The 25,232-nt window shown below is 33.8% G+C and overlaps 2 protein-coding genes across 3 annotated transcripts; both read right to left on the reverse strand.

The window, feature by feature from the left end:
* Positions 1-2,394: 2,394 nt before the first annotated feature.
* Positions 2,395-4,653, reverse strand: LOC145039741 (uncharacterized). Its single transcript, XM_078987759.1, has 2 exons — positions 4,505-4,653; positions 2,395-3,334 (listed from the first exon to the last, which is right to left on the reverse strand). Exons 1-2 carry the CDS (start codon positions 4,651-4,653, stop codon positions 2,395-2,397), a joined length of 1,089 nt encoding a protein of 362 aa, XP_078843885.1.
* A 5,410-nt stretch (positions 4,654-10,063) lies between these two features.
* LOC145042125 (equilibrative nucleotide transporter 3-like) lies at positions 10,064-13,287 on the reverse strand. Of its 2 annotated transcripts, none has more exons than XM_078990500.1 (10): positions 12,957-13,287; positions 12,614-12,665; positions 12,397-12,501; positions 12,138-12,293; positions 11,917-12,060; positions 11,705-11,810; positions 11,454-11,629; positions 11,200-11,360; positions 10,711-10,969; positions 10,064-10,450 (listed from the first exon to the last, which is right to left on the reverse strand). In XM_078990500.1, exons 2-10 carry the CDS (start codon positions 12,662-12,664, stop codon positions 10,340-10,342), a joined length of 1,269 nt encoding a protein of 422 aa, XP_078846626.1. In that variant the 5' UTR covers position 12,665; positions 12,957-13,287; the 3' UTR covers positions 10,064-10,339. The 2 variants fall into 2 exon arrangements, with proteins under 2 accessions (XP_078846626.1, XP_078846625.1); XM_078990499.1 differs by having other exon boundaries at positions 12,919-13,286.
* Between the last annotated feature and the right edge of the window lie 11,945 nt (positions 13,288-25,232).

Here is a 25,232-nt window from a genome sequence, read left to right on the forward strand (position 1 = left end):
AAACACACTTTTAGGAAACTATAATAGGTATAGTTTTACGAGAATACTACGAACTTTTACATACATGGAAATACTATTTCAAGAAGCTACGTTCATATACCAGAACAAACGAACATTTTCACACGTAAATCTGTTTTATACTAAGTTTTGTGAGACATCAAACTTCACGTACGTTCGAGTACACATTTCAACTCCTGTATTATATACCAGAATCCATTGGAGGGGGAGCATGGTGTTTGTGTATAGATCTATACGGGCTTGACAACCCGCGCCCTGACTGTTAGCTCCAGTCCACCATTTGGGGTGACAAACGTCAGAACATTCCAACGCCTGAAGAACATTGTGTATATGCATTCCTTGTCAATAGCATGGTTATAAAACTCACATAGAGTATTAAAAACACAATGATTTACGGGGTTTTTTAGACGTATTGGAAATTTTATACGTACATACATTTCTAGAAACAAACATTGGTCTTGAAAGAAGGCTACATTTATACTAGTAGAAAATATAGGATTCTCTAGGAACAAACAAACAAGAACAAAAACATTTCATTTCATACAAACATTGTCATTTAATACTTATGAAACTTACCAGCTTAAATGCTGATCTACTCTTTCAAAACTACTTGTATGTCCCAGGGATTCAGTAATTACAGGTAACAAACAGGTTTTGAAGAAGGAACGCTGCGGCACTTGTTTAAATCCATATTTTGACATCATATTGTAATTGGTTTTGAACATGTACCCTTTTAAACAATGTAAACTTTCAATTATATATATGATGGTTGTATTGCTTTCCTTACTATGTATTCATTTGTTACGTTACCACATGAAGTCATCCGCCCCCGAATGTTTCCGCCGTTCCGGTTTGGGGGTGTGAAAGCTATCAACTCTCCTTCTGAGCCTATCCTTGGAGTCGCTTATGGAGTAATTGTCGAGATCGGAGGATGGAAGGGTCCTATCAATCTAACCGTAGTACCCATGGATGATTATCACATGGTCTTGGGGATGGAGTTCTTCGACCAGGTACGCCCTTTCTCATTCGAAGATCAAGCCATGCGTATCACTAAAGATTCAACAATACACATCGTACCCGTGGAAAGAAGCAAAACAGACTCCCGGATCTTATCAACCATACAACTCAACAAGGGACTAAAGAAGGGAGAGGTAACATACTTAGCTGCATTAAAAGAAGAAACTGAACTCTCCTGGTCAGAAGTTCCAAAAGAAATCAAGAAGATACTAGAAGAATTCAAAGACATAATGCCACCGGAGTTGCCAAGAAGTTACCACCAAGAAGTGAGGTAGATCACGAACTAGAACTTGAACCCAAAGCCAAGCCACCAACAATGTGTCCGTATAGAATGGCTCCACCGGAGTTGGAAGAACTAAGGCGACAGTTAAAAGAGTTACTAGAAGTTGGGTTCATTAGACCTTCCAAAGCCCCGTTTGGTGCACCGGTACTATTCCAAAAGAAACATGATGGTAGCTTGAGAATGTGCATCGAATATCGAGCACTAAATAAAGTGACTGTGAAAAACAAGTACCCCATACCCTTGGTCGTTGATATGTTTGGTCGACTAGTAAAGGCACGATGTTTTTCAAAGTTGGATTTACGATCAGGATATTAGCAAGTGCGTATAGCAGCGGGAGACGAACCAAAGACGACGTGCGTAACAAGGTACGACTCATTCGAGTTTTTAGTAATGCCATTTGGTTTAACCAACGCACCTGCCACATTTTGCACCTTGATAAATAAGATATTCCACCCGTTCTTGGACAAATTTGTGGTGGTATACTTGGACAATATCGTAGTGTACTCAGAGTCACTCGAAGAGCACGTCGAACACCTATGATCGGTAATTTAAGATTGTATATATTGAGGTGTACCGTGTACATGTAAATTATTTTTTTTGGAAAATATATGATATTTTGTAAAAAGACCAAATATCTTAAACATAATCATTCAGTGACATTATAAGAAGTAAAACATGTAACACTTAATAGTCATATAAATAAGTCAAGTAGCGAATTAAGACTGTTATGAACTGGATTGTAGATTGTCTATAGAGTTTTAGACATATTAATTGTTTGTTGCAATGTTCATGAGTACTTAACAGGGCTGGTTCATTGATTTTCAATGCTCGGGGCAAGATTCTAAATTATGCCTTTATTTAATTAAAAAATAGCAAAAATGACATAAATTTTATAGTAAAACCAAAACAATGTTACACAAAAAAAAAAGCATACATAAAATTTATCTAAAACGATGCCTCCTTCCATTTTTTGAAGCAAAAACATTTATTATTTTATAATAATCAAGACTTTGTAGGAATTGACTTTCAATACTTAAAATTGGTAATCCATTTAACATTTCTTGAGTCATGGTACTTCAAAGATATGATTTCAATAACTTCAATTTCGAAAAACTTCTTTCCACGGAAGCAACCGTGACCGGTACCGTCAACAAAATCCTATATGCTACCAACACATTGGGAAACATGTCCATTTCCTTTGCAAACTCCATAATTTGAATGGATGTCCAAGGAAGTTCACCTCTGTATGCTTCATCCGGCAACATTTCCTGCAAAACTTGTAACTCAATAAATAAATCTTTTCCATCAATATCAAGGTCCTCACCATTTGTCAAACTAGTTTCAAGTTTCTTACAACATTTTTTTAATTCGTCATCAAATAAAGATTTTAACTTTAAACCATCAAACAAAAATCCAAAAATTGATTCAAAATGTTGCATTTGCTCAAATCTACTTCTCAATTGAGTTAGAGCCATATCTACTATAACAATAAAATAATCAGTTCTAAAATTTTCTTGAGATGATTGTTGTTCTCTTTCAGTATTTGGAACTCCATCAAATTGTTTTTTTCTGCTATAAACACGTTTGATAGGAAATTTTGGTTCAACTCCAATATTTTCTGCTATTTCTTTAGCCTCATTAATAGCAGAGTCAAACCCATTTTTCCTATATTTTTCAAAATAATTAACTAATCCCTCTAAGTCTTTTTTTGCAACATCAAGAATCATATCTTTGAATTGTAATTCTTTACTTACCAAATTAATTCTATATAAAATTTCATGCCATATCACTAAACTTAAAATAAATTCAAAATTAGAAAATTCACCATTTACTAGTGATTCTGCATCTCTACAAACCTTACCATCATCACTCACTTGAGCTAATTTTGTTACTGCTTCTTTTGTTTGAAAAAGTTGAGTTTTTATTGCTTTAACACTTTCAATGTGACTTTTCCAACAAGTAGTAGATAATGATTTTAGGGTTAATTCATCAACATGATCAAGTAAAATACTCCATCTATGTGTGGATATAGAAAAAACATTATATATTGTTTGACACGTACCAAAAAACGTTTTAGCTTTATGACAATAATTTGCCATATCACACAAAACTAAGTTTAAACTATGACATCCACAAGGCATATAAAAGCTCTTGAGTTTATATCATGTAATTTTTTTTATACACCTTGATGTTTGCCTTTCATATTTGATCCATTATCATATCCTTGTCCTCGGATATAATTTATATCCAAGTCAAGAGATTTTAAAACATTTTGTAAAACATTAAAAAATCCTAAACCAGATGTATCTTCTACAATTAAAAACTCTAAAAAAAGCTCTTCAACTTTTATTGGAACACTTGCAACATCAACACATCTAATAATCAAAGTCATTGTTCTTTACGACTTGCATCCGGAGTGCAATCTAGAATTATCGAAAAATATTTTGAATTTTTTATTTTTCAAATAATTGCACGTTTTACTTCGGATGACAACATTTAAATTAATTCATTTTGAATTTTATGACTAAGGTAATGAAAATGACTTTTTTTATCTTGAATAAGTTGAAAATGGTGTTTCATTATATGATCAAAGTCAGCAATCATTTGAACTACACCTAAAAAGTTACCATTAGATTTCTCATATATTTTTTCATTAGTTCCACGAAAAGCCAAGTTATATTCAGCTAAACATTTTACAACAACAATAATTCTTATCAAAACTTCTTTCCATTGTTGAGCATCTTTTTTATTCTTTCTTGTAACTCTTTATCAATTGTTTCATTTTTCCTTAACCTAAGTTGTGTTTGTGTCCAAGTTTTTAAATTAATCATGTGTTCAGAACTATGTTCATGTTCATTCAACTTTTCACTAAGGGGTCGTTTGGTTTGCTGGAATCTGTTGGAATCGGAAGGAACTGGAATTTAATTCCATCACTTTCCTATGTTTGGTTCAAGTTTTGAGAAGGAATTGGATTCCTAAATGTGTCCAACTTTCCTTCCAATGAGGGAAAATAAATTCCATCTAAAAGATGAGGAAATTCAAATTCCTTCATGTGGGAGTGTTGAATATTACTATATTACCTTTTTCATTTTTAACATTAAATATGAAAAACCTCTGTAACTACTTGCGACCACCTCCACCACAACCTTCGCACCACTACCCACCACCACCACCACTACCACCCACCCACCACCACCACTAACCTCATCACTAATGTCGTCGCCACTGCTACCACCTTCGCCACCACCACCACCGCTTCCGTTACCACCATCACCATCGCTGATACCACTACTAACACCACCGTCACTACCACCACCACTACCACCACTACCCATAACCTCCGTTACCACTTACACCACAACCCTACCACTACCGTAGTCACTACTAACTCTATCATAACCACCATCACCTCTATTGCCATCACCACCACCACCGTAACCGTCACCGTCACCTGCACCCACCACCACCACCATCGCCGCCACTAACACCCACCGCCACAACCACCACTGTATCTACCATTAACACTAGTGATGTCACTACTACCACCACCTCTACCTTCGTCACCACCACACACTACTGCCATCACAACCACCGTCGCTTCTGCCACCATCGCCGCCGCCACCACCACCGTTTACTATTTTTATAATTTATATAATATATTTTTGCATATAATTATAAAAAAGTAAAAGTAAGCAAAAACCAAGAATAGTAGTTCTGTAATTTTACACTATTCTAATTCTATTTTCCGACAACCAAAAAAATATAAAATTGAATTCAAATTCTATTTACTGCTAACCAAACAAGATATTGAATTAGATTCCAATTCAAGACAGATTCCAATTCTTCAACATATTTCAATTTCTTCAAAAATATTCTATGAACCAAACGTCGCCTAAGATGTTTCCAATCATTAATTCCTCTGGTTGCCAAATTACTTCTAGATTGAGTTGTTTTAAATAACTTATAGCAAAAACAAAATACTTTATCAAGTTCTTTCAAATACACCAACCACTTTCTATCATAAGTGTCACGATTTCTTAATTTACGAACATAAAATTCACAAGAAAAATATCTACATAGTGCATCTTTTGGAAAAAAAATTATTTTCAATTTCCCTAATAAGCTATTTTTCTACAAGCAAATCTTTCATTTTTAAATCGAACTTATCCCATACTCTTGGATCAAAAATATTAATATCACTAAATTTATCAACAAAATCGTTATTTTCAAGATCATTGGAATTTTCAATAGGTTCATTAGAAGTTTCAATTGGACCTTTAGAATTATCAACAAAATCATTAGTTTCAACATCATTAGAATTTTTATCGTTATTTTCACTTCTAACAAAATACTAATTTAAAGATCCTTGTAATTTATTAGTAAGATCTTGTTCTCTTTGTTTTCGTTTTCTATTTTGAGCACCAGATGGTTGTTTTTTAGGAAACATATTTAAACTTCACAAAAAAAAAAGTCAAAAATATAGTAACAACAAAGAAGGATACAACCTAAAGTTACTTAGCAATCCGGATCCACAGCCTAAAAAAAAAATACTATCCTTTAGATTTTTAGAAATTAATCTAACAGCATATTATTCAAAAATTAAAAACACATAACTTTTTCAACATCATAATTTACATATCAGTATTTAATTTCTGATTATATACAACACATTATTTAGAATTCAGAAAACCATATCATTATTTAAAAAAAAATACATCAGTTTTTTAATATAAGAATTTTGAAATCATCATTTACATATCAGACTTTCAAAAATCAGAATTAAAAAAACTAATCACTTTAGCAAACTATATACATGTAGTCATTCAGAATCAGAAAAATCAAAATAAAAATTCACATATCAGATTTCAGATTATATAAAAACAATCAAAGTTATTTTGATCATAAATCAGAACAGTTACAAGAAATAGAAGAAAAGAATTACCTAGAAAATTAATGAAGCTTAGACTGCTTAGTGTAGTTCAGGATCAACAAGACTGCAACCTTGATTGAAATTTCACTTCTCTAGGCAGTAAGTTATATAAGAAAACTGAAATTTCATAAATTTTAATCAGTAATCACTATTAGAATTTTGGAACTTTAAGTAGGTTATGTAAGAAATTTGAAATAATAGATAAAACTTACTGGATTACAGGATTAGGACTTCAAGAGGACAAATTCAATCAATCCCAATTTGGCACCTTTGAATCTTCACTTTAACACAACATATTTACTGCAATACATAAACTATTATCACTTTACAGTAGTAAAGGTCGATTCAGAAAGAAAGAACATAGGAGAAGCTAATGAGAGAAAGGGCGAGAGAAGGCTGAAAGCTGAGGCGGACGAGAGAGGAAGAGAGAGATGACTGATGAGCGATCGATAGAGCCATGGAGTGAATATGAGATGATTTTAAATTCTAATCGAGTAGTCAACGGTCCATCTCCATTCTCCAGAAGGGACGCCCGACACCTCCTGTTCTTCATCTTCAGTTGGAGTGTGTTTATATCGAAGACAAATTGAAGAGTCACCATGCGTCTGTGCGAAATTGACAGTTGCACTAATTAGGTCTCCATCGGCTGCTGCCCACCTGCCCCTTATGTCTTTAAGTGGTTTTATTGGACTAACTGTGGCCCAATATACAATAATACTATAACAGGCTTAAAAAATTAATGCCCCACTACAACTTGATGCCTTGGGCCGTGACCTAGCTCGCCCTGGGCTTAGGTTGGCACTGGTACTTAGTAATAGGGATTTTAAGTATTGGATAAACCCATGATTTTAAGTATTGGATAAACCCATGCTCATAGAATTACTTCATGGATTTTACACAAGTAATTCTGAGATGATAATATCTTATATTCTTGAAATGAAGATATATGAGTTGTTGTTTACAAGTCGGTCGTGCATTGATAATATGTAAACACATCAGTAACTTGATGTTATAAAACGTATTGTTGTGCATGATTTAATGAGTAAATAGTGCAAGAATACAAGTCAAAGTTTATCCGTTCCTTTTGACCTAATGGGAAAAACGATATCTTTAGGCCCCTCGGTGATTTGGTGTTGACTTATAGGTGATAGGCCTAGCCAAGACTAAATTGATGTGTTCGATTAGAAGTCTTATGTCGTCATCACAAATAAGAAATCGGGAAACAAAACTTGGGAAATGAGATTGATTAGAATCCATTTCTCAGGTCCTTACGATATCTTGAAGAATGGAAGGATATTTGATCACTTATTTTAGGACACGTAATTGACTGGGTCAGAGTTCGACAACCGCTTTTGGAAGCTACAATTTCCTGATCAGTTTGGAAGTTATACTGACAATTATAGTTACAGACTTATCCAAGTGGGAGACTGTTGTATGAGATGTCTAAACCCATAACTATAATTGATATAAACTTGAATTGATTGTAGCACAATCCTTTTGGGTTGCCCTCAAACCTAACAATTGAATAGGATAACTTTTAGAGAAAGAAACTGATTTATTAATTTATTATATGGTTAATAAATTAATTATAAATCAAAATAAATAGTTTGTTAATATATTATGAGAATAATATATTAATTAGAAATGATAATATTTAATTAAGAATTAATCAGAAATTAATTGGAATTAATTTTGGGATTAATTAAAAGTTCATGGGTTGAAGTGAAATTGTTCAATAATTGAGCAAGAGGCATTCTAGAATCCTCCTATGCCTTGGGCGGTTTTAAGAGGGTTCTGGAAGATTTAGAATTATTTGGAGGATAATTAAGAAGCTAGATAATTATGAAAATGAAATAATATTATTTTATTCATTTTAGGGTTATCTAGGGTTTTCTTGTTACACTATAAATAGGACCATTGGGATATGAATTTCGTCCATGACATCTAGACCATAACTAGGATGAAATTCTCACCTCTCTCCTCTCTCTCTCTCTCTCTCCAAGCTCATTGGTTGCTAGGGTTTGAGTATAAACCATTAGAGACACGACACTTGTGGTGCTTGGTTCTAAGAGTTTTTCTAGAAGGTATTTGATTAGTTATTTACTACAATAACTAAAATGTATGTAACCCTAACTTTGTTTTGTAAATTTCGAAATTAGCATAGGGTTCCAAGTTTTTGTTGTTTAATATAATATTACTTCAATCGAGTTATGATATAGATCTTTTGGTTGCATATACCCTTAAGTGTTAAGGATTTATCCGCGTTAATATATATAAAACCCGTCAATTTGAACATTACTATTTTCTATGATAACTGGAATTCAGTTAAGTTATTTGAAAAATAATTTATAATAATAATAGTTAAAGTAACATAAAATTATAAATTAAAGTATGTTACAACACAAACAAATGATTGATAATTTAAATAATCATCATAATGAAATTAAAATATCATCAATTTTTCTTTAAAGTTAATAAATCATTACATTAGTTAATTAAAATAGATAAGAAATATAATTAATTTTATACATACGTAAAACGTGAATAGATACCATTAAATGATTCGATTTTAGTAGGTGTTATATTATCTATTGTTTAAATTAATTATAATGTTACATTAATTAAATGTCTAAATGTAATAATAACTATATTTTAGTTAATATAAATGACAAAAATATTTTTAATGATATATGATTACTAAAAGGTTAACTGTGTAATTTTATTACGCACAACGTCGATATTGGACTAGTATACAACTAACACAATGATATTTAACACTACTTAAGGAATGCCATATGTCTTACACTCGAGACAATATGTGTACTTAAGTTTAACATATATTTTTAAGACTTTTGCTGAGATTTAATATTTTACAGCAAAATTATAAGATGTTCTCCATAAACCACTTTAATTACATTTTTGCAATTAACACCATATATATATATATATATATATATATATATATATATATATATATATATATATATATATATATAATAAACACCATTTAAAGTAAGGCGTATGTCTTACACCCAAGACACTCTATATACTTATGTTACTTTTTGTAACTATTGTACATAGAAAATGAGATCCAAACTTTTACTGCAAATATTAGCGATTTTTGAAATAGTAATCCTAAAAAAACAAACACAGGACAAGTTGACAACTAGAGTTTGAAGAATTTCCACCCACAGTTGTTGCGTATTGAGGACAAATACGTTGTTGGTAGTGCATATATTGTGATTCCTAATACATGAGTAAAAATAGGAATAAACACTCTTATGCCATAAACCTTTTATAAGGATCATAATGACATCATAGATGACCGTTTCTGTCCAAGTCAACAAGTGTAAACTGGAACAAAAAAACATATTAAGAGTAAAACCATACAAAATTTGCGAAGTTTTCTTGTGAGTTTAATAAGTTTACGAAAAGGAAGCAACTAGTGAAAATGGTAAAATTAAAAAGTTGAAAAAAAAATTTACAGGGTAAAACCAAAAAAAAAAAAACCCGTAAAAACGTATTTTGCATATGTCGCCAACCTATAATTCAAATAGAATTTTCAATGACCAAAACTTTAAATTCAAGATTCTACAATCTCGTGGTACGACTTTTCCTCTTGGAAACCAACTCATATCATGAAATCTAAATATTCCAATCTTTTTAATCCCATGGTTACCAATTGTTTAAAAATGATAAATAACTATTCGTTGGCACTTTGATTTTTTCTAATTCCTCCCTTGGTTTCAACCCTTCTTACCTCTCATAAGCAATAAAGTCATAAACTACTTTTAGCACATTCTTTGCCATAAATATAAAACAACAAACGATCATCTTCGCATAGAATATATGACTTTATGATTGTATGATTGTACACAGACACAATAAACAAAACTTACAAGATTTAAAAAAAAAAAAAAATCCTATATTCAAAGAACTTTACCCTTTAGACATGTGCATCCTTATACCTTAGCCACATAAATATCAACTTTAACTATATTTTTCTGGGTTCGCCAATATCAAATAACAAATCAACATCTATAACTAAATTTCATCAACCAATAAAAATCATTCCAATCACGATTTGTCCTTCAAAATTCTCCATTCCCAATTATCCATAGCCAATCCAAAGCCACACCCGCAAATATTCCACCTAGAAGAAACATTACCAAAATGTTCCCCAATGCATTTGCTTCCGGACCCTAAAAAAATCCAACAAAAATCATAAATTCCTCATAATCTTTCTTCCACACAATTATAACAATGTCATCCAAAAATGTCCTAACAAAATATATATATATATATATATATATATATATATATATATATATATATATATATATATATATATATATATATATATATATATATATATATATATATATATAGTACGTTGCAATTTTTTATCACAATAAAAAAAGATCAACTTTTTTTCTTTTTGTGTAATGTCTTGTCTACTCACCGTGCAACCTTTAGGAGCCACAGTCATGACACATACAGTGAGATAACCATTTGTCAATCCAAGTAACGATATAAGCATAATCATCCAACCTTGATCACCATATTTTGCAGTGAAATAAAATGCTGGAACAAATAAAAAACGTGCCAATGTAGCAATCATTAGCCATTTTCGTGACTCAATCTTAAGAAATCCGATTAGAGGAATGTATCTTGATATCAAATCCCAAGCATTGTACATTGCTATTAGAACAAGTGGGTACCTATAAAATTAAAAAAAAAAAATCATTAAATTCTATGCATTTGCTACATGGGATGTGACAAAATTTTCACCTTTTTGGACAAGAGAAAAAAAAACAAAATTACAAAGTTTTGTAATTTTGTCTAGTGTTCTCAACTTTTTGGATGGGACAACTTTTGTTACGTAGGACAAAAAATGTCAGTTTTTGTCTCCTAAAAAGTAAAAACATTCTAAATTGTAACATGAATTTACCATGAACCCAATTGGTGGTGTCCTGTATTTTCATACAAGAATCCAGGAAAAATGGAGAGAGTAAGGACATATATCAAGAACAAATCCAATGCATAATCGATGTTCTTGACGAGAAGTTGTTTAGTGCTCAATCGTTCAGGAACCTTAGCATCGATATCAGCCTACAAAAAATACCAAAAAGGTAATTAAAAAAAAAAAACATTTTCGATTTTACAAACGTTGCATAATCTAACATAAAATAAGATAATTATTACTGTTCCATTTGGTTCAGTTTGGATGCCTGCAGCTGCGAGATCTGATGAAACGGTTTTTGATCCTTCTTTTGCTGCTTTTGTGCGATAATATTTCACAATCGGTAATTTACCAAACACAAAGGCGTATAGAAGAATGCATAGAAACTCAGCGAATGTTGAGATTCCAAGGAATAAAACTGCGAAAAAAAACAAACTGAAATTAAATATCGGATATTTTACTAGAATCTTTTGGAGAAAAATATGATACATACTTGCCCCTTTTCGTAAACCATGGGGAGATTTGTCAAATGCGGCTTTTGTAATTAACCTTAAACCCGAAGTTACAATACCAGATGCTCCCAAACCCGCAAAAAATGACTTCAAGATCCGACAAAAGAGTCAACAAACATTTATTGCGAAAAGTTATTCTTGACACGATGAATTTTGAGTTAAAAAAAAATAATAATAAATAAAAATAACTTACTTGCATGAATTCTGGCTTCATGAAGGCTAAGTCTCCCACCATTCCACCTTGAACATGAGCATCGGCTACTCCAAATCCGGCAACAAAAACACATATACCGATGTAAATTCCAATTCCGCCCTTCCCTGATGTGGCTAAATCTATCTATATAAACAAGTTTAGAAGGGTGTTTTCGGAATAAAAATACAATTATTAGGTCAAAAGGCGAAAAGTTGACTTACCACAATGAGGGCTAAAGTGCATAAAAAGAATAAGATGTATCCTGCAATGTTACGTTTCCTAGTGTCGATTTTTGACTCGTTGTATGCAAGTATTGCTATTGTTCCTATTGCGAAGGGTTGGTAGACCAAGGTAAGTACTCTTGATGGATGATAATCCTATGAAATAAGAACACAAAAGATTATTATATGCGAAAAGAATTAACAATTTGTTCGCTTGACGAAAAGAAATTAAGGAAATTGAAGGATTTTGAAGACTTACTGGAAATAACTCGTAGTAGTAGTCTCCTATGGTTAACATACTATTCCATGCGACTAAAGATCCAAATCCAAGAATCCAACATACCACAATTGCAAGAAACTTCCCCTGAAAATTCAAAATATTATCGATTCTTGAATTATTCATAGTTTAAGCTGCAAAAATAAGGGAAATTGGTTCCAAAAATTGTGGAGTTTCGTAAAGATATTTGAGAAGAAACCTCAAGTTTCACTGGAGTTTCGTTTGAAGCAGCGACATTCATGACTGCCATACTGTATAAACAGAGAAAGACGAAAGATTATGATTTTCTGAACTCAAGAAGAAATTTGCAAGATTGTTTTGAGTTGGTAGATCATATGAATCTGGGATTCTTTTAAAACTGGGTTTTTGGGTTTTTCATGCCCAAAAAACCATATGAAATTGACGATAAAACAAGAATACACGATAATTCTTATATTAGGGTTCAATTAATCCTCCATTCCTGTAATCAAACAAAATAAGAGCGAGAAGAAGAGAACAAGTTACCAAGAATGGAGTCCAAAAGGGGTTTACAGTGTGCTTACGTGAGGTCAGCGAATTTGATTATGAAAGTTGGAATATATACGAAGATTGGAAAGATACACCCTTTTTACTTTTTTGGACTTGTAGTCTGAAACTGATGAGAAGAAAAAGGAATCTGTTGATGATTAATGATGGGAATCTGAAGAAATCTTTAAAAAATTATTCCAGTTGGAATTTGCCATGCCGTTGAATAATATAAATATTGATTAATGATGTGTTGATGAAATCAAAGGATTAAATGGGAAAGGAAAAGTGTAGGGTAGCCGACTCATGCCATACTTGCCGCTAAAATGGGCCGACGATTCTTTGCAGGATTGTTCAGACTTCAGATTGTGTTTATCAAGATTTCATCTCAATCCGATCTTATTTTTATTTTTCCTCTATTATGATTTATAAGAGTATATAGCTTATTTATTTGGTAGAATGTTTTTATTAAACAATTTATTTTTATAAATCATGTTTTTAATTATATAAGTTTTTTTGGAATGCTTTCTCAAAACGTAAATATCTATTAGCATCTATTTAAAATATTTAAAACCATCATAGTATAATTTGTTGTTTCTAAACATATGTTATATTATTTTTATAAAATATGTATATATAAAAATAAAAAGTTATAAAATATATATATATATATATATATATATATATATATTTTTAATATAACAAGTTAGATTAACTAGTGAAAAAAATAATCTCTAATAAATAAATTTTTTTTTTATCACATATCATATTTTTATTCATTTTGTTACATGTTATTTTTTGTGTTTATTTTAAATTAGTTTTTTTTCTACATATAATTTTATGATTTTTTTTCTATTTTATTAAACTTTATATAATATTTAAATGTAATAATTACAATAAATGTATAAGTAAATGTATGTTAATTTCATTAATTAAGTTTCCTTTTAATATCTAAATTTCTAAATTAAAGTAATTAGTTTTCTTTATTTATTTATCTAAATTATTTGTATAATTTTAAAAAAGAAAATATATTTTGATTTTTCTTTTAAATAAACTCGTGTAATGTCTTACACCTAATATATCATTATTTAGGAAGGATAAATAACGATGTTACTAAAAATCTCAAATGATTATTTCTTTTAGATTTTTTTTTTCTCTATTGATTCGTTACTTATTTTCATTTAATATCATTAGAATGAACTGTTTTATATATTTATATTGACCACTCAATATATATTAAATCGTCAATATAATATAAAATTTTAAACATTAAACCACTTCTTTTTTAAATATATTTTATTTTTATCTCCTTGGTTATATTTTGTTTTAAATGGTTTTTTTATATATTTAACTACTTAATTGTTTCTATCATAGTTTTTCATTTATGAAATGTTTATATACTAATTTCTAATGATAGCCTTAATTTACAATATTGCATATTAATATACAATATGTTTAAAAACAACTAATTAAATGAGGAGATTTTATGAACATTTTGGATACATGAAAAAAAACTATTGAAAAAGCTTAACCATTAGAGGGCTCAACTAAAAAAATATCAAAATTATTAGAATAATAAGGTGACAAAAATATTAAGTGACATGGTAGGTTTACTATTGAAGATGCTTTAAGTAGAATTGTTAAAATGTAAGGATAATTACAAAATTGATCATAAAATTTGGATGTTGGTTCAAAATGTTTTGGAGTTACACCAACGGTCCAAAACTTTCATTTTATTGTGAGTTTGATCCAAAATTTTCAATTTTTTTAAGATAGATTTGCCCTAGGTATTTTCCATTTTTCCTTTTTTTCATTACTTTACAATTTTTCTATTATGTTTTTTTATTGCAGAAAAAAAAGCCCCACTCTCTTTTCCTCTATTTTCTACTTATCTTCATTTGATTTTCACATAGAGGTAATACCACCACCAGCCGAAGTTATGAACACCACCATTAGTACCACAACCTACGACCGAAAGATTTAACGGAGCATCACCATCCTACCACCATATGTTTTCATGTGTAACACCTTCTATTCGGATCAGGAAAGCTGAAGAAATGTTATTAAATATGAGGTTAGTAACAGTGGAGGTCTATCATCAGAGATATGTTTGAAACTCGTCGCTACTATTGTCTTTGTTCAACGCATACACCAGTGTCACCCACTTCATTGACACCACCACATATAAGAAACCCTAGCTCAAGATTTCGCATTTTCAAAAACCCTAGCTCCAGTTTCTTCTATATTCATATATATCCTTCTTCGATGATGGCTACGAGCTACGAGATACTAAAACCCTAGTGTCGCCACTCCAATCGGTCGTTTAGGGTTTCCCTACTTCGTTTAGGTTTATCGTGGAGTGGAAGGCATCTGCTGTAGGGTTGGGCCTTCCGCGTGGATGTCCGAATCTAAAGTGACGCCCGCGAGCGCGAGACTTCATCGTGTCAGCTACGCTGGGAGTAGCTTGGTATGGCGGCCTGCCTTGAAGCACCTTTAGCACGACTAAGCACAACTCCTAGTCGGCTAGCCCGTGCTAGGGGCACATTATCAAGTCCCATAATCCATTAGTTATAGCATTTGCTAGGCTGGCTATAATGTTCTAGACTTAACTGCCTGTACACACGTCAAGTTGGGGTTTGAGAGACACTTCGATTTTCTGGCGTTGTGACTACCCATTATGTTAGTTAGTTACATTACCTGTCAGGGATTTTGAATATCCCGCCTTCCATTATTCCTTATAAACAAAGATATTTCCCTTATTCTACTTATACCTTTTATTTTGTTCATTCTTTCTCTCTTCTTTGACCTTCTTCTTCTACTTTCTCTTTCTACTTTCATGACGAACCAAACTAGCACTGCCCCATCTCCTACATGGTTCGAACTCTTGCGAGATACTTATGGATTTTCTCTGATGTACGGATTGGAGTTTCATGTTGCCGATTCGATAACCTTGTCACCTCCTCCTGGGAAGGTTGGCATTTATCTGAAAACCTTCGATGTTGGGTTTCATCTTCCCTTAACTGTCTTTTAGGAAGATTTGCTTTAGCAAAATGACTGCAACATTCAGATGCTCACTCTAAACGCCGTCAACAAGATGATGACATTCAAGATGATTTGTCGAGCTAATGACATCCTTCCCGGTTTCTTTGTCTTCAAGTTATTATTCCGATTCAGTGACACAGGAGACAAGTTCACATATGCCACTTGTCGCTTTGGTCACGTCGTGGTTCCCGATGGTAAAACTGTTGGATTAGTGTCTAAGTCCATAACTATTTTGGTATGTACTTGACCCGATGGTGCATGGTCCTTTTGGGTTGCCTTCACCAAAGCAACTTGATAGGATGATTTATGGAGAGTAAGGATTAAATATGATTTATTAATATATTATGGGAATAATATATTAAAGGAGAAATCATATTGTTTAATTAATATTAGTCAATAATTAATTGGTAATTAGTTTTGTGACTAAAAGAGATTAATTAAACTTAAGGGACTGGAATTGTAATTATAAGATAATTGCAATTTGGGCCATGGATTGCCTTGTATCAAGGGTTGGACGAATTCTATGGGGAAACCCATAGGGAAATCGTCCATGGGCTTGATAAAAGGAGTCTATGGGTTGCTTAGGGCTTAAGCATCCAAATTAGGGTTTCCTTGTTAGATAACCCTAATAGCCCAACTATATAAAGACCCCTTAAGGCTCAAAAACGCGGCTAAGCTTCTTGTAAGGGTTTCTACACGTTTTTGGCAGCCTCCATCCTTTCTCCTCTTCATCCTCTTGCTTATGGTGTTTGTGAGCCATTAGAGGAGTGACACTTGTGACTCTAAGCCTTCCAAAGTCAATACAAGGAGATTTGGGATTGTTATTGCTATATAACAATCAAGGTATGATCTTAAACCTAATTACATGTTAATATGATTACTTGCATGTTAGAATTAGGGTTTATAGTCTTGGATTCAAAGCATGTACAATAGAGAAACCTAGATCCAAGCATTAGGGTTTGTATGAGCACATAGGATGTCTTATGACCAAAACCCATCAAAAACTCCTAAGAATTGGCAAGACAAATGGTTGTGGATTAACCGGGAATGAGTTGGTAAAGGGCACTATTGGGCGAATAACATCTCAGATGTTACTCCTAAGTTGTTTCTCATAATTAGGCTATTGCTGACTTTCTGAAAATGATTCAAGTCATTCCCGACGAGTATTCAGAGGTTCTTCTTACCGGTGTTGGAATGTGTCACGCCTGACGTACACGAAGGAAGATGCCAATCTTCTATGCCGTTGTTGATGATAAGTGCTTTTGATCTTTCTCCCCCCCCTTTTGATTTACAGAATTATTGACTAGCAAGTAATTTTATTGCTTTGACAGGTATCGAGTCTCTAGTGTCGATGGACTATGTTATGCGGAAACGATATTGGGGGAAGTTAGAGTATCTCGAGGTTGATCTCCACGATACTCTTACACCATTGTAATGTGTCGATCGTCTGGTTGTGTTTCTAGCTCTAGTGGAACAACCGTTGAAGGTCTTATCCACGACCAGTGGCGAGCGACTTCTAGATGTTTAACCGATCATTATGGTTGCACCGCCTTTGTCCACTGATGTAACACCCGATTTCCTAGATGTGGAATTTAAAAATTTTATTCACATTATACGACCTTATCGATGAGTTGGTTGGTCCTAACTCGTCGTGTAGGAGTTGATCGGGACGCTTGGAATATGAAGTCTACTCGTCAAGTCGGAGAACCGAACTCGACGAGTTGAGTCTGTTTGATGAAACCCTAATTATTCGCGCTTGCACCCTATTTAAAGGACTTTAACTCCTTTACCCCGCCTCCCTCATCACTTTATCACCCTGACATAAACCCTAATAGAGTACCTTCCATTTGAGAGTGTTTAAAGCTAATGGTGGGTGTGTTTTGGTGCATTCCTTGAAAAAGTAGAAGGTTTGGAAGAAGGATTCTTTCGATCCGGCATCATCTCAGTGATAACAGTCATTTGAAGGTAAAAAGTCATTACATTGATCAATTTAGATCTCTCAATTAGAGAGTTTATGGCCCTTTTTAGTCTCTCCTTGAGTCATTAATGGTTGTGACTGTCACACCCCCAAATTGGAACGACAGAAACGTTCGGGGGCGGAGGACGTTATGTACAGTATCACAACAATTGAATTATAGTAATCAAAGTAACAACAACCATTGTATTAATAATATCTAGTTTTACATTATGTTCAAAACATTGCATGATTAACATCAAAACTATAACCAAGAGATAAGACGTAAAGCTATTATGCTCCATATTTATAACGTCCGAGAGGGTACCTGTCTACTAGTTATCCTGAGAATACAAGGGCTTTGAAAAAGTGTCAACATTAAAGTTAGTGAGTTCATAAGCATTTTGTTTAGGAAAGTATGTTCTTTGTTCTTTGAAAATGTTAATGTTTTCTTCCAGAGAATCCTATATTTTATGATGTGATGAATGATAAGTAAAATAACTTGTAAATGAATGTTGAATCTTTTGTAAGTATGTTCCTAGTTGCACCTGCTCTACGGTAAATCATTGTTTTCGATAAGTAATTGCCTTGTGTTTTCAGAAAGTTAGATTGCAAACTGTTTACTTGTAAAAGAATGATGTTGATCCTGGAAAATCCTATATTTTCCATAGACACCGAGTTGAAATGTTAATCGTTCTAAGATAGAAAGGTTCAAGTATAAATACCATACTTAATTTATTTGTGAAGTAGTATCAAACCCTAAGACCAACGTGTTTGCATATTGATGTGCGTTAAGTTTGTATAACTGTTGTTTTGTTACTTGATAAAACTGCATTGATATATGTTTCCCCCAGAGTTGTAAATTCTATTCTAGAAAATGGTGTGCTATACTGGTACGTGTTGTTATGACCCATATCTGTTCCTTCTATGATTACTTGGTGCATATGGATTATATATATAATCAAGGTTGAACGGACGGTTGATTGAGTGATTTTGCCCTAAGCCCACAACCAAATAAGGAACAGGAAGTAAGGCGGAAAGCACCCATCCCATTATATATCAGATATTATCTATATATGACTCTGATGTATAAATCAAGGAATCCTAGAATTAACAATAAAAGCCTTTTTGATCATATTGGTTTGTAAATTCCTTTGTTGTAGTTTTACAATTAAATAAACTAAGCGAAGTTTGTTTATACATTCATACACTAATCGTACTACTGATACCAAATTGTGAGTCCTCATAACCATACTAATACGACTGATGGCCTAACATGACGTTCTTCAGGCATCAGAATCGTTAATGACATTTGTCACCCCAGGCCTGCCGACCTAACTGTAGCTAACAGTTAAGGTGCAAGATTGTCAGTCTCGTATAGATCTATACACAAACTCACACTCTCCCTCTAGGAGACTCTGGTTATTAAGTTCAGGACTTTAGTTGGCACTTAAATAAGTACTTGAAGGCGTTATCTCACAAAGCTATATCGACGGTTAAGTGTAGAACAATGAAAAACCTTTTTTTGTAAATAACATATAACTGGTAAAATAGTATGATCGATCCATAAACTATACCAAATATAGTTTATATGTTTGTTTTTTGTATTATAATATGGGCTTGTAAAATAGTTCCCTTTGTTCCATAAACTAAAATTATCATAGTTTATAAGTTTGTTTTCCATGTTAAAATATGAACATGTAAAATAGTTTCCTTTGTTGCATAAAGTATACCCATTATAGTTTATAAGTTTGTAAAATAGTTCATTTGTTTCCTTTGACGTAAAAATCATCGCGACTTAAAATATTTTGCAGTTTAACCGTAATGGTGTTTGGCGTATTTAGTAAATTTTACATTCAAATGCATGTTGACGGAAAGAAAGTATAATAAACGAAATTATATTTTTAAACACAAGGTTAGTTGTGTTTTACTTGTATTCCCCCCCCCCCCCCCCCCTAAAACATTGGAAAAGCTTGGAAAAATATAGGGGTATGAACTCACCTCGAATGTGTGTGCTCGGTCGAGTTGCGAAGTGCTAACAATAATCCTCGGATTAGAATACATGACAACAGTCGTATCCTAAAAATAATTATCCCCGACGTCGTATTAAAATTAATAAGATATTAATTTAAATAATAAATTAAATAATGTTGTAATTAATAATTAAAGTATTAGGCAACACTTTAATTAATTATGTAAGAAAGAGTTACAATAATTAGTTGGAATTAATTGGAAAGGTTGAAAAAGACAGTTTTCGGTTGACTTGATGAGTTTACAGTGTGTTCTTGGAAAATTATGAAGATTTGAAGATATGGTTGAATGTTCTTGGTGGGAATATGAAGATTTCAAGGAAATCTAGACGTAAACTCTTGAAGATTTAGAGAAAAAGGGGTGTTCTCGGATGATAGTTGAGAGAAAAATGGGAGGGTTCATGGAAGGAAAATATGAGAAATGAATTGGTTCACGACTATATATATATATATATATATATATATATATATATATATATATATATATATATATATATATATATATATATATATATAGGGAGGTGTTTACGGCCTTAAAAGGCTTGGGCTTTATGTGTTTTTGGTTCACTCCATGGGGTTTTCGCCCCTAAATAGGTCTTGGGTGATGTTCAGGGTCATAACTTGGCTGTGAACCCCTTTGATCATCATTTCCAAATAGTAAACTACATTTATGATTCACTCTATGCGGTAAACCCCTTTGCTCAATTAATTACTTTGGGTGAAAACTCATTTAATGGTTATATTTATGTTTTAAACCCTTAGTCTTTCAACCTATGTTCATTTATATTACCCTAAATTTGCCTAGGTTTCATTCCATACTTCTTTGTTAGTTCGATAAACAAGCTCTAATGCTATAGAAGGTACAATGCAACAAGGATTTCAATGTAGTTCATTTGTGTTTGGTTAGGGTTTAAACTTTGTTGGGTCTAAAAATTTTGGGTTGTGACAGTGAGCATGCTATGGAACTGAGACCTCATATATGGACACTACTAAGCCCTTTAGGCCTAAAGCCTCAAGCTTTATGAAGCTTTGACCATTCTTCATGTCGTAAACCCCATCTTTAGCTTAGTATTGGGTGTTTTAGCCTTGTGAGGCCTTACATGATCCTTGGAGGTTAGATCTGATGTTTGGAGCATTGGAATCAACTGGAATGAGTTTAATGTGTAATGGCTGAAGAACCCGACGAGTTGAATTGTGTTTTCCCGTTTTTTTGGATTACATTTAGAGTGAACTTGACGAGTTGGTGGGACAACTCGACGAGTGGTTAGGGTTTTTCCCCAATCTTCTGGACTCTGCATGGACTCGAGGAGTTGGCTAGCAACTCGGCAAGTTGACTCGGGTTTTTCGTGATTTACTAAGTACTGATGAACTCGGCGACTTCATGAGTTGCACTCGATTAGTTGGGTCAGTTTTGACTGTTGACTTCCATTGACTTTAGGGTTTTGGTCAAGCTATGGATTTTGGATACCATGGAGGGGCGGAGTCTAGACTAGCAGTTCGAGTGTGGGATATATTGATTTGCTGTGCGAGGTGAGTCTTCTCACTATACTTACCTGAGTGGTAATATTGTACGACCGGAGGGTCTTACTTGAGTTACAGACCCGAGGGTCTTATGTGCTTATACTGAGTTATGTGATATTATGCATTTTGTCTTTGTGATTATGCTGTATATTATTATGTGCTTTTATTAAGTTAGGACTAGATGGTCCAAACCGAGTCGTGAGACCAGAGGGTCCTCACCGAGATACTGGACTGGAGGGTCCAAACCGAGCTGTGAGACCGGAGGGTACTCACCGAGACATAGGACTGATGGGTCTAACCCGAGTTGTGAGACCGGAGGGTCTTCACTAAGGCACATGACCGTAGGGTGGAGGTTATTCGATGTGCATTATCTACTATTTGCTTTGTGTGTGCTGAGTAGGGGTACATGGCAGGATTTTGTGTGACATCCCCATTTTCACGGCCAGAAAAGACCGATTTTGTTTATGCTTTATAAAAATCAGAGTACTTCTTAAAAATGTTGCAGAGTTTGTACCCAGTAAAACATGATAAATATGTTATCAAAGCATTTCTAAGGAAATGTATTTTTATTCATTTAAAACATTGGGATGTCATCATCAATACAGAAACATAAGCATAAACAAAACTTACATTGATTATCACCAGTGATCTATATCTCCTTAATCTCTTAGTGTAATGTGGCTTCATATCAACATTTGTGATATAAATAAACTGAGTGGGTCAGGTTCAGAAACCTAGTGAGTACATAGGGTTTTCAACCTACAATAATATAATTATTATGTTTGATCATCAAACAATCAACCCAATTACCCATCCCCATTATCTTCTTTACTCTTAAGGATCTACCCTAAGAATCAGCTATTTCTTGTTCATTCATTCCTAAGGATTATCCTAAGGAATAGGTACGAAGTCCATCATTGTCAATGACACAACTGTCAAGCACAACTACTAGTTCTATCACTTAGGCGCAACTGCCATAATTGTGACATTCTCTATGAGGCGGAACCGCCAGTATTTTCCTTCGAGCACAACTGCTAGGGTTATCTCGTTTATTGACAGTATCGTTTTCGAGAGTCTATTCGCAATACATGTCAATGGGTTTTTAGAGTACACTGGTGAACACATCGTTCACAACACCTACAGGTTGTGAGTCTGCTAGTGTTCCACTGGACTGTCTAGAATAGTCTGTGGTTGTCATCCATACTCCGCTAGACGACGGGGCCAACATTTGGGAACAAGACTTCTCACATTGTCCACCTCTCACCCTTACCTCATGGTCTATATCACCTCTCAACTCATCATCCAACTCATATTTCATTTACCCATGTTTTACCCAACATATTATGTAGCTATAAATACATATACAGTTTAAATTATATATAACTTGTATAAAATCGTTCATCCAGCATAGATAGCAAGTATACAAATAATATGCACACATAACATGTAGTTTATATAAAATACTTCATATCTATGTGTAAGATGAAAAGGACCATGAACTCACTTGAAAAGGTGGTGATTCTGAATTCAGACAACGCTTCGTTACTCTTAAAACAATTTCCTCAACAAAACCTAGTATCATTACCACTAGGGGTTAGTTTAATATTCACCGGGACTAATTAATAGTATAGATATTATTACTATTATATAAGCATTAAAAAATAGTTATAAAACCCATAATAATAGCCCAAGTATTTATTATAAGTTCCTAATAACGTTACTATAATCAAATAAAAGCTATATTAAAAATAGCATAGGCGTAGCTCACTTACAACGGGTTTTTCTCAAAACCGGGCGCCGCTGGAGCAGCGTTGCCGAGCTGAAAGGCTCTTCTTCCCGGAGCCGTCTGGCATTCTGGAGCTTCCGCCTCGTGCTAGGGAGGTTCCCTAGGCTTTTCAGGGGGTTTTGGGGCTAGAGAGAAGTTCTAAAGAGAGAGAGAGAGGGAAGTGATGGGAGCTGTGAGGAATAAAGAGGGATTCACCTCTTATTTATAGGGGACTGGAGGGTCACTCACGTCATGAGTTTTATGATGCTCACGTCGTGAGCTAGTTGGAGACACCCAAACACAGCCTGGTACTGACACGTGGCATCGCACACAGGGTGGGAAATCATCCGATTTTAAAAAATTCATAACTTTCGCATACGAACTCCATTTTTGACGTTCTTTATATCCACACCTAGCTAAAAACAAGATCTACAACTTTCATTTAGACTCCTTTGGCTAATTCTCAACCGATCTTAAATTTAACAGTAGGAGGAGATTAGACTGTTAAATGACCGTGAAGAATTCATAACTCCTTCATACGGACTCCGTTTGCATCTGTCTTTTTATCGTTGAGTTCCTATTAATGAGATCTTAAACTCTTATTTAGGTCACGTAGGCCAAAAACCGCTCGAACTAAAATTTGAGTTTCGGGCCGTACACTGCTATGCCAAATCTTAAAAAATTCACAACTTCCTCATACGAAGTCAGATTTGGGCGTTATTTTTTTGTATGTTCTCGGTTTAACGTATACTACAAATTTTGTTTAGATAACTAAGGCTAAAAAGTCCTTTATCAAAAATTCACTATTTACGTCTCCCGATGCCGTGCCGATTTTGCCAAAAAACTTCGACGAGCCATAACTTCTTTGTTATAACTCGGATTTCGATATTCTTTATATGTACGGAACCCTTGAGACATATTCTACAACTTCTTACATTATTTATTCTAAATAATATTTTGTCAAAAAGTCGTTTTCGACCCGTATCATCTCTAAATTTACTAGCCCGGATCTGTGGGCGTTACTATTTGTTAGAGATATTGTTTTGAGTTGATTAGTAATCTAAGAGAGACACCTAGATGTGCATTTGAGAAATCTACTGAGAAAGTAGTTAGATACCCACGAGAGTTAGGATTGCTTGAGCTTGGCGATGCCTTTTGAGTTGTGGTTAGAGTAAGTGGAGTTGTATGCTAGAGTGGTTTTATGTGCTGTTGGAGGTTATTCGATGCCCGAATGTTGCTTGCTTTTTGCTTTGTGGAACTCACGAGTGATGTGACTTAGCTAGAGTAACTAATTGACATTACGAGGAGTCCTTCAGCAGCTGATGGCAAAGAAGTGTGAGAACATAGGGAGTAATTTTAGCCCGATGAGTACGCTGTTTAGAGGTGAGTAGTCATTGGATATCGAACATGTGTAATGGTATTGGTTGATTGAGAAGGTTGAGCAGCTACTTAGGAGATTTGGGACGATATGTATGGAAAGTATGGGTAGATGTGGAAGGTATTATGAGCCCATACTACTGAAAGCAGAGGACCCATACTCGAAACAAGGAGAATTCCAAAGGTTCCAAGTAGCAGATTGAGGGGAGATAACATGGTTCACATACCATGATTTGTAGCAGAGTATGCTTCTATCTTTAGCAGTTATCCCGTTGTGGTTGTTCAGATTGAGAGTGGATAAGGTACATTTTAGGGCCAGAGGGCCATGTCGGTTGAGCTTCAATGGAGTGTACCTTGCAAGGAAAATTGAGTTTAGATCCCGAGGGGTTTGAATGGTGAGGTGCCAATTAGAGTCATAGGACTTAAGGCAAGGTGGAGATGATGCTTTGTGGAGGATTGCGGTCAGGGTTAAGTGACACTTTCTGTGACGAGAATTACAATATTTTCGCTTCCCGTGTTGAGCGAAAGAGATAACGAGCTTCTGGTTTCAAATTTTGGAGGTATACCCCGTGAGGTAGCATATGGTTGCGTATTCTCACCAAAGAATTTTGTAATATGTCTTTTC

This window comes from Lactuca saligna, chromosome 4, assembly GCF_052625555.1.
Source record: "Lactuca saligna cultivar CGN05327 chromosome 4, ASM5262555v1, whole genome shotgun sequence".
Lineage (NCBI taxonomy): Eukaryota > Viridiplantae > Streptophyta > Magnoliopsida > Asterales > Asteraceae > Lactuca > Lactuca saligna.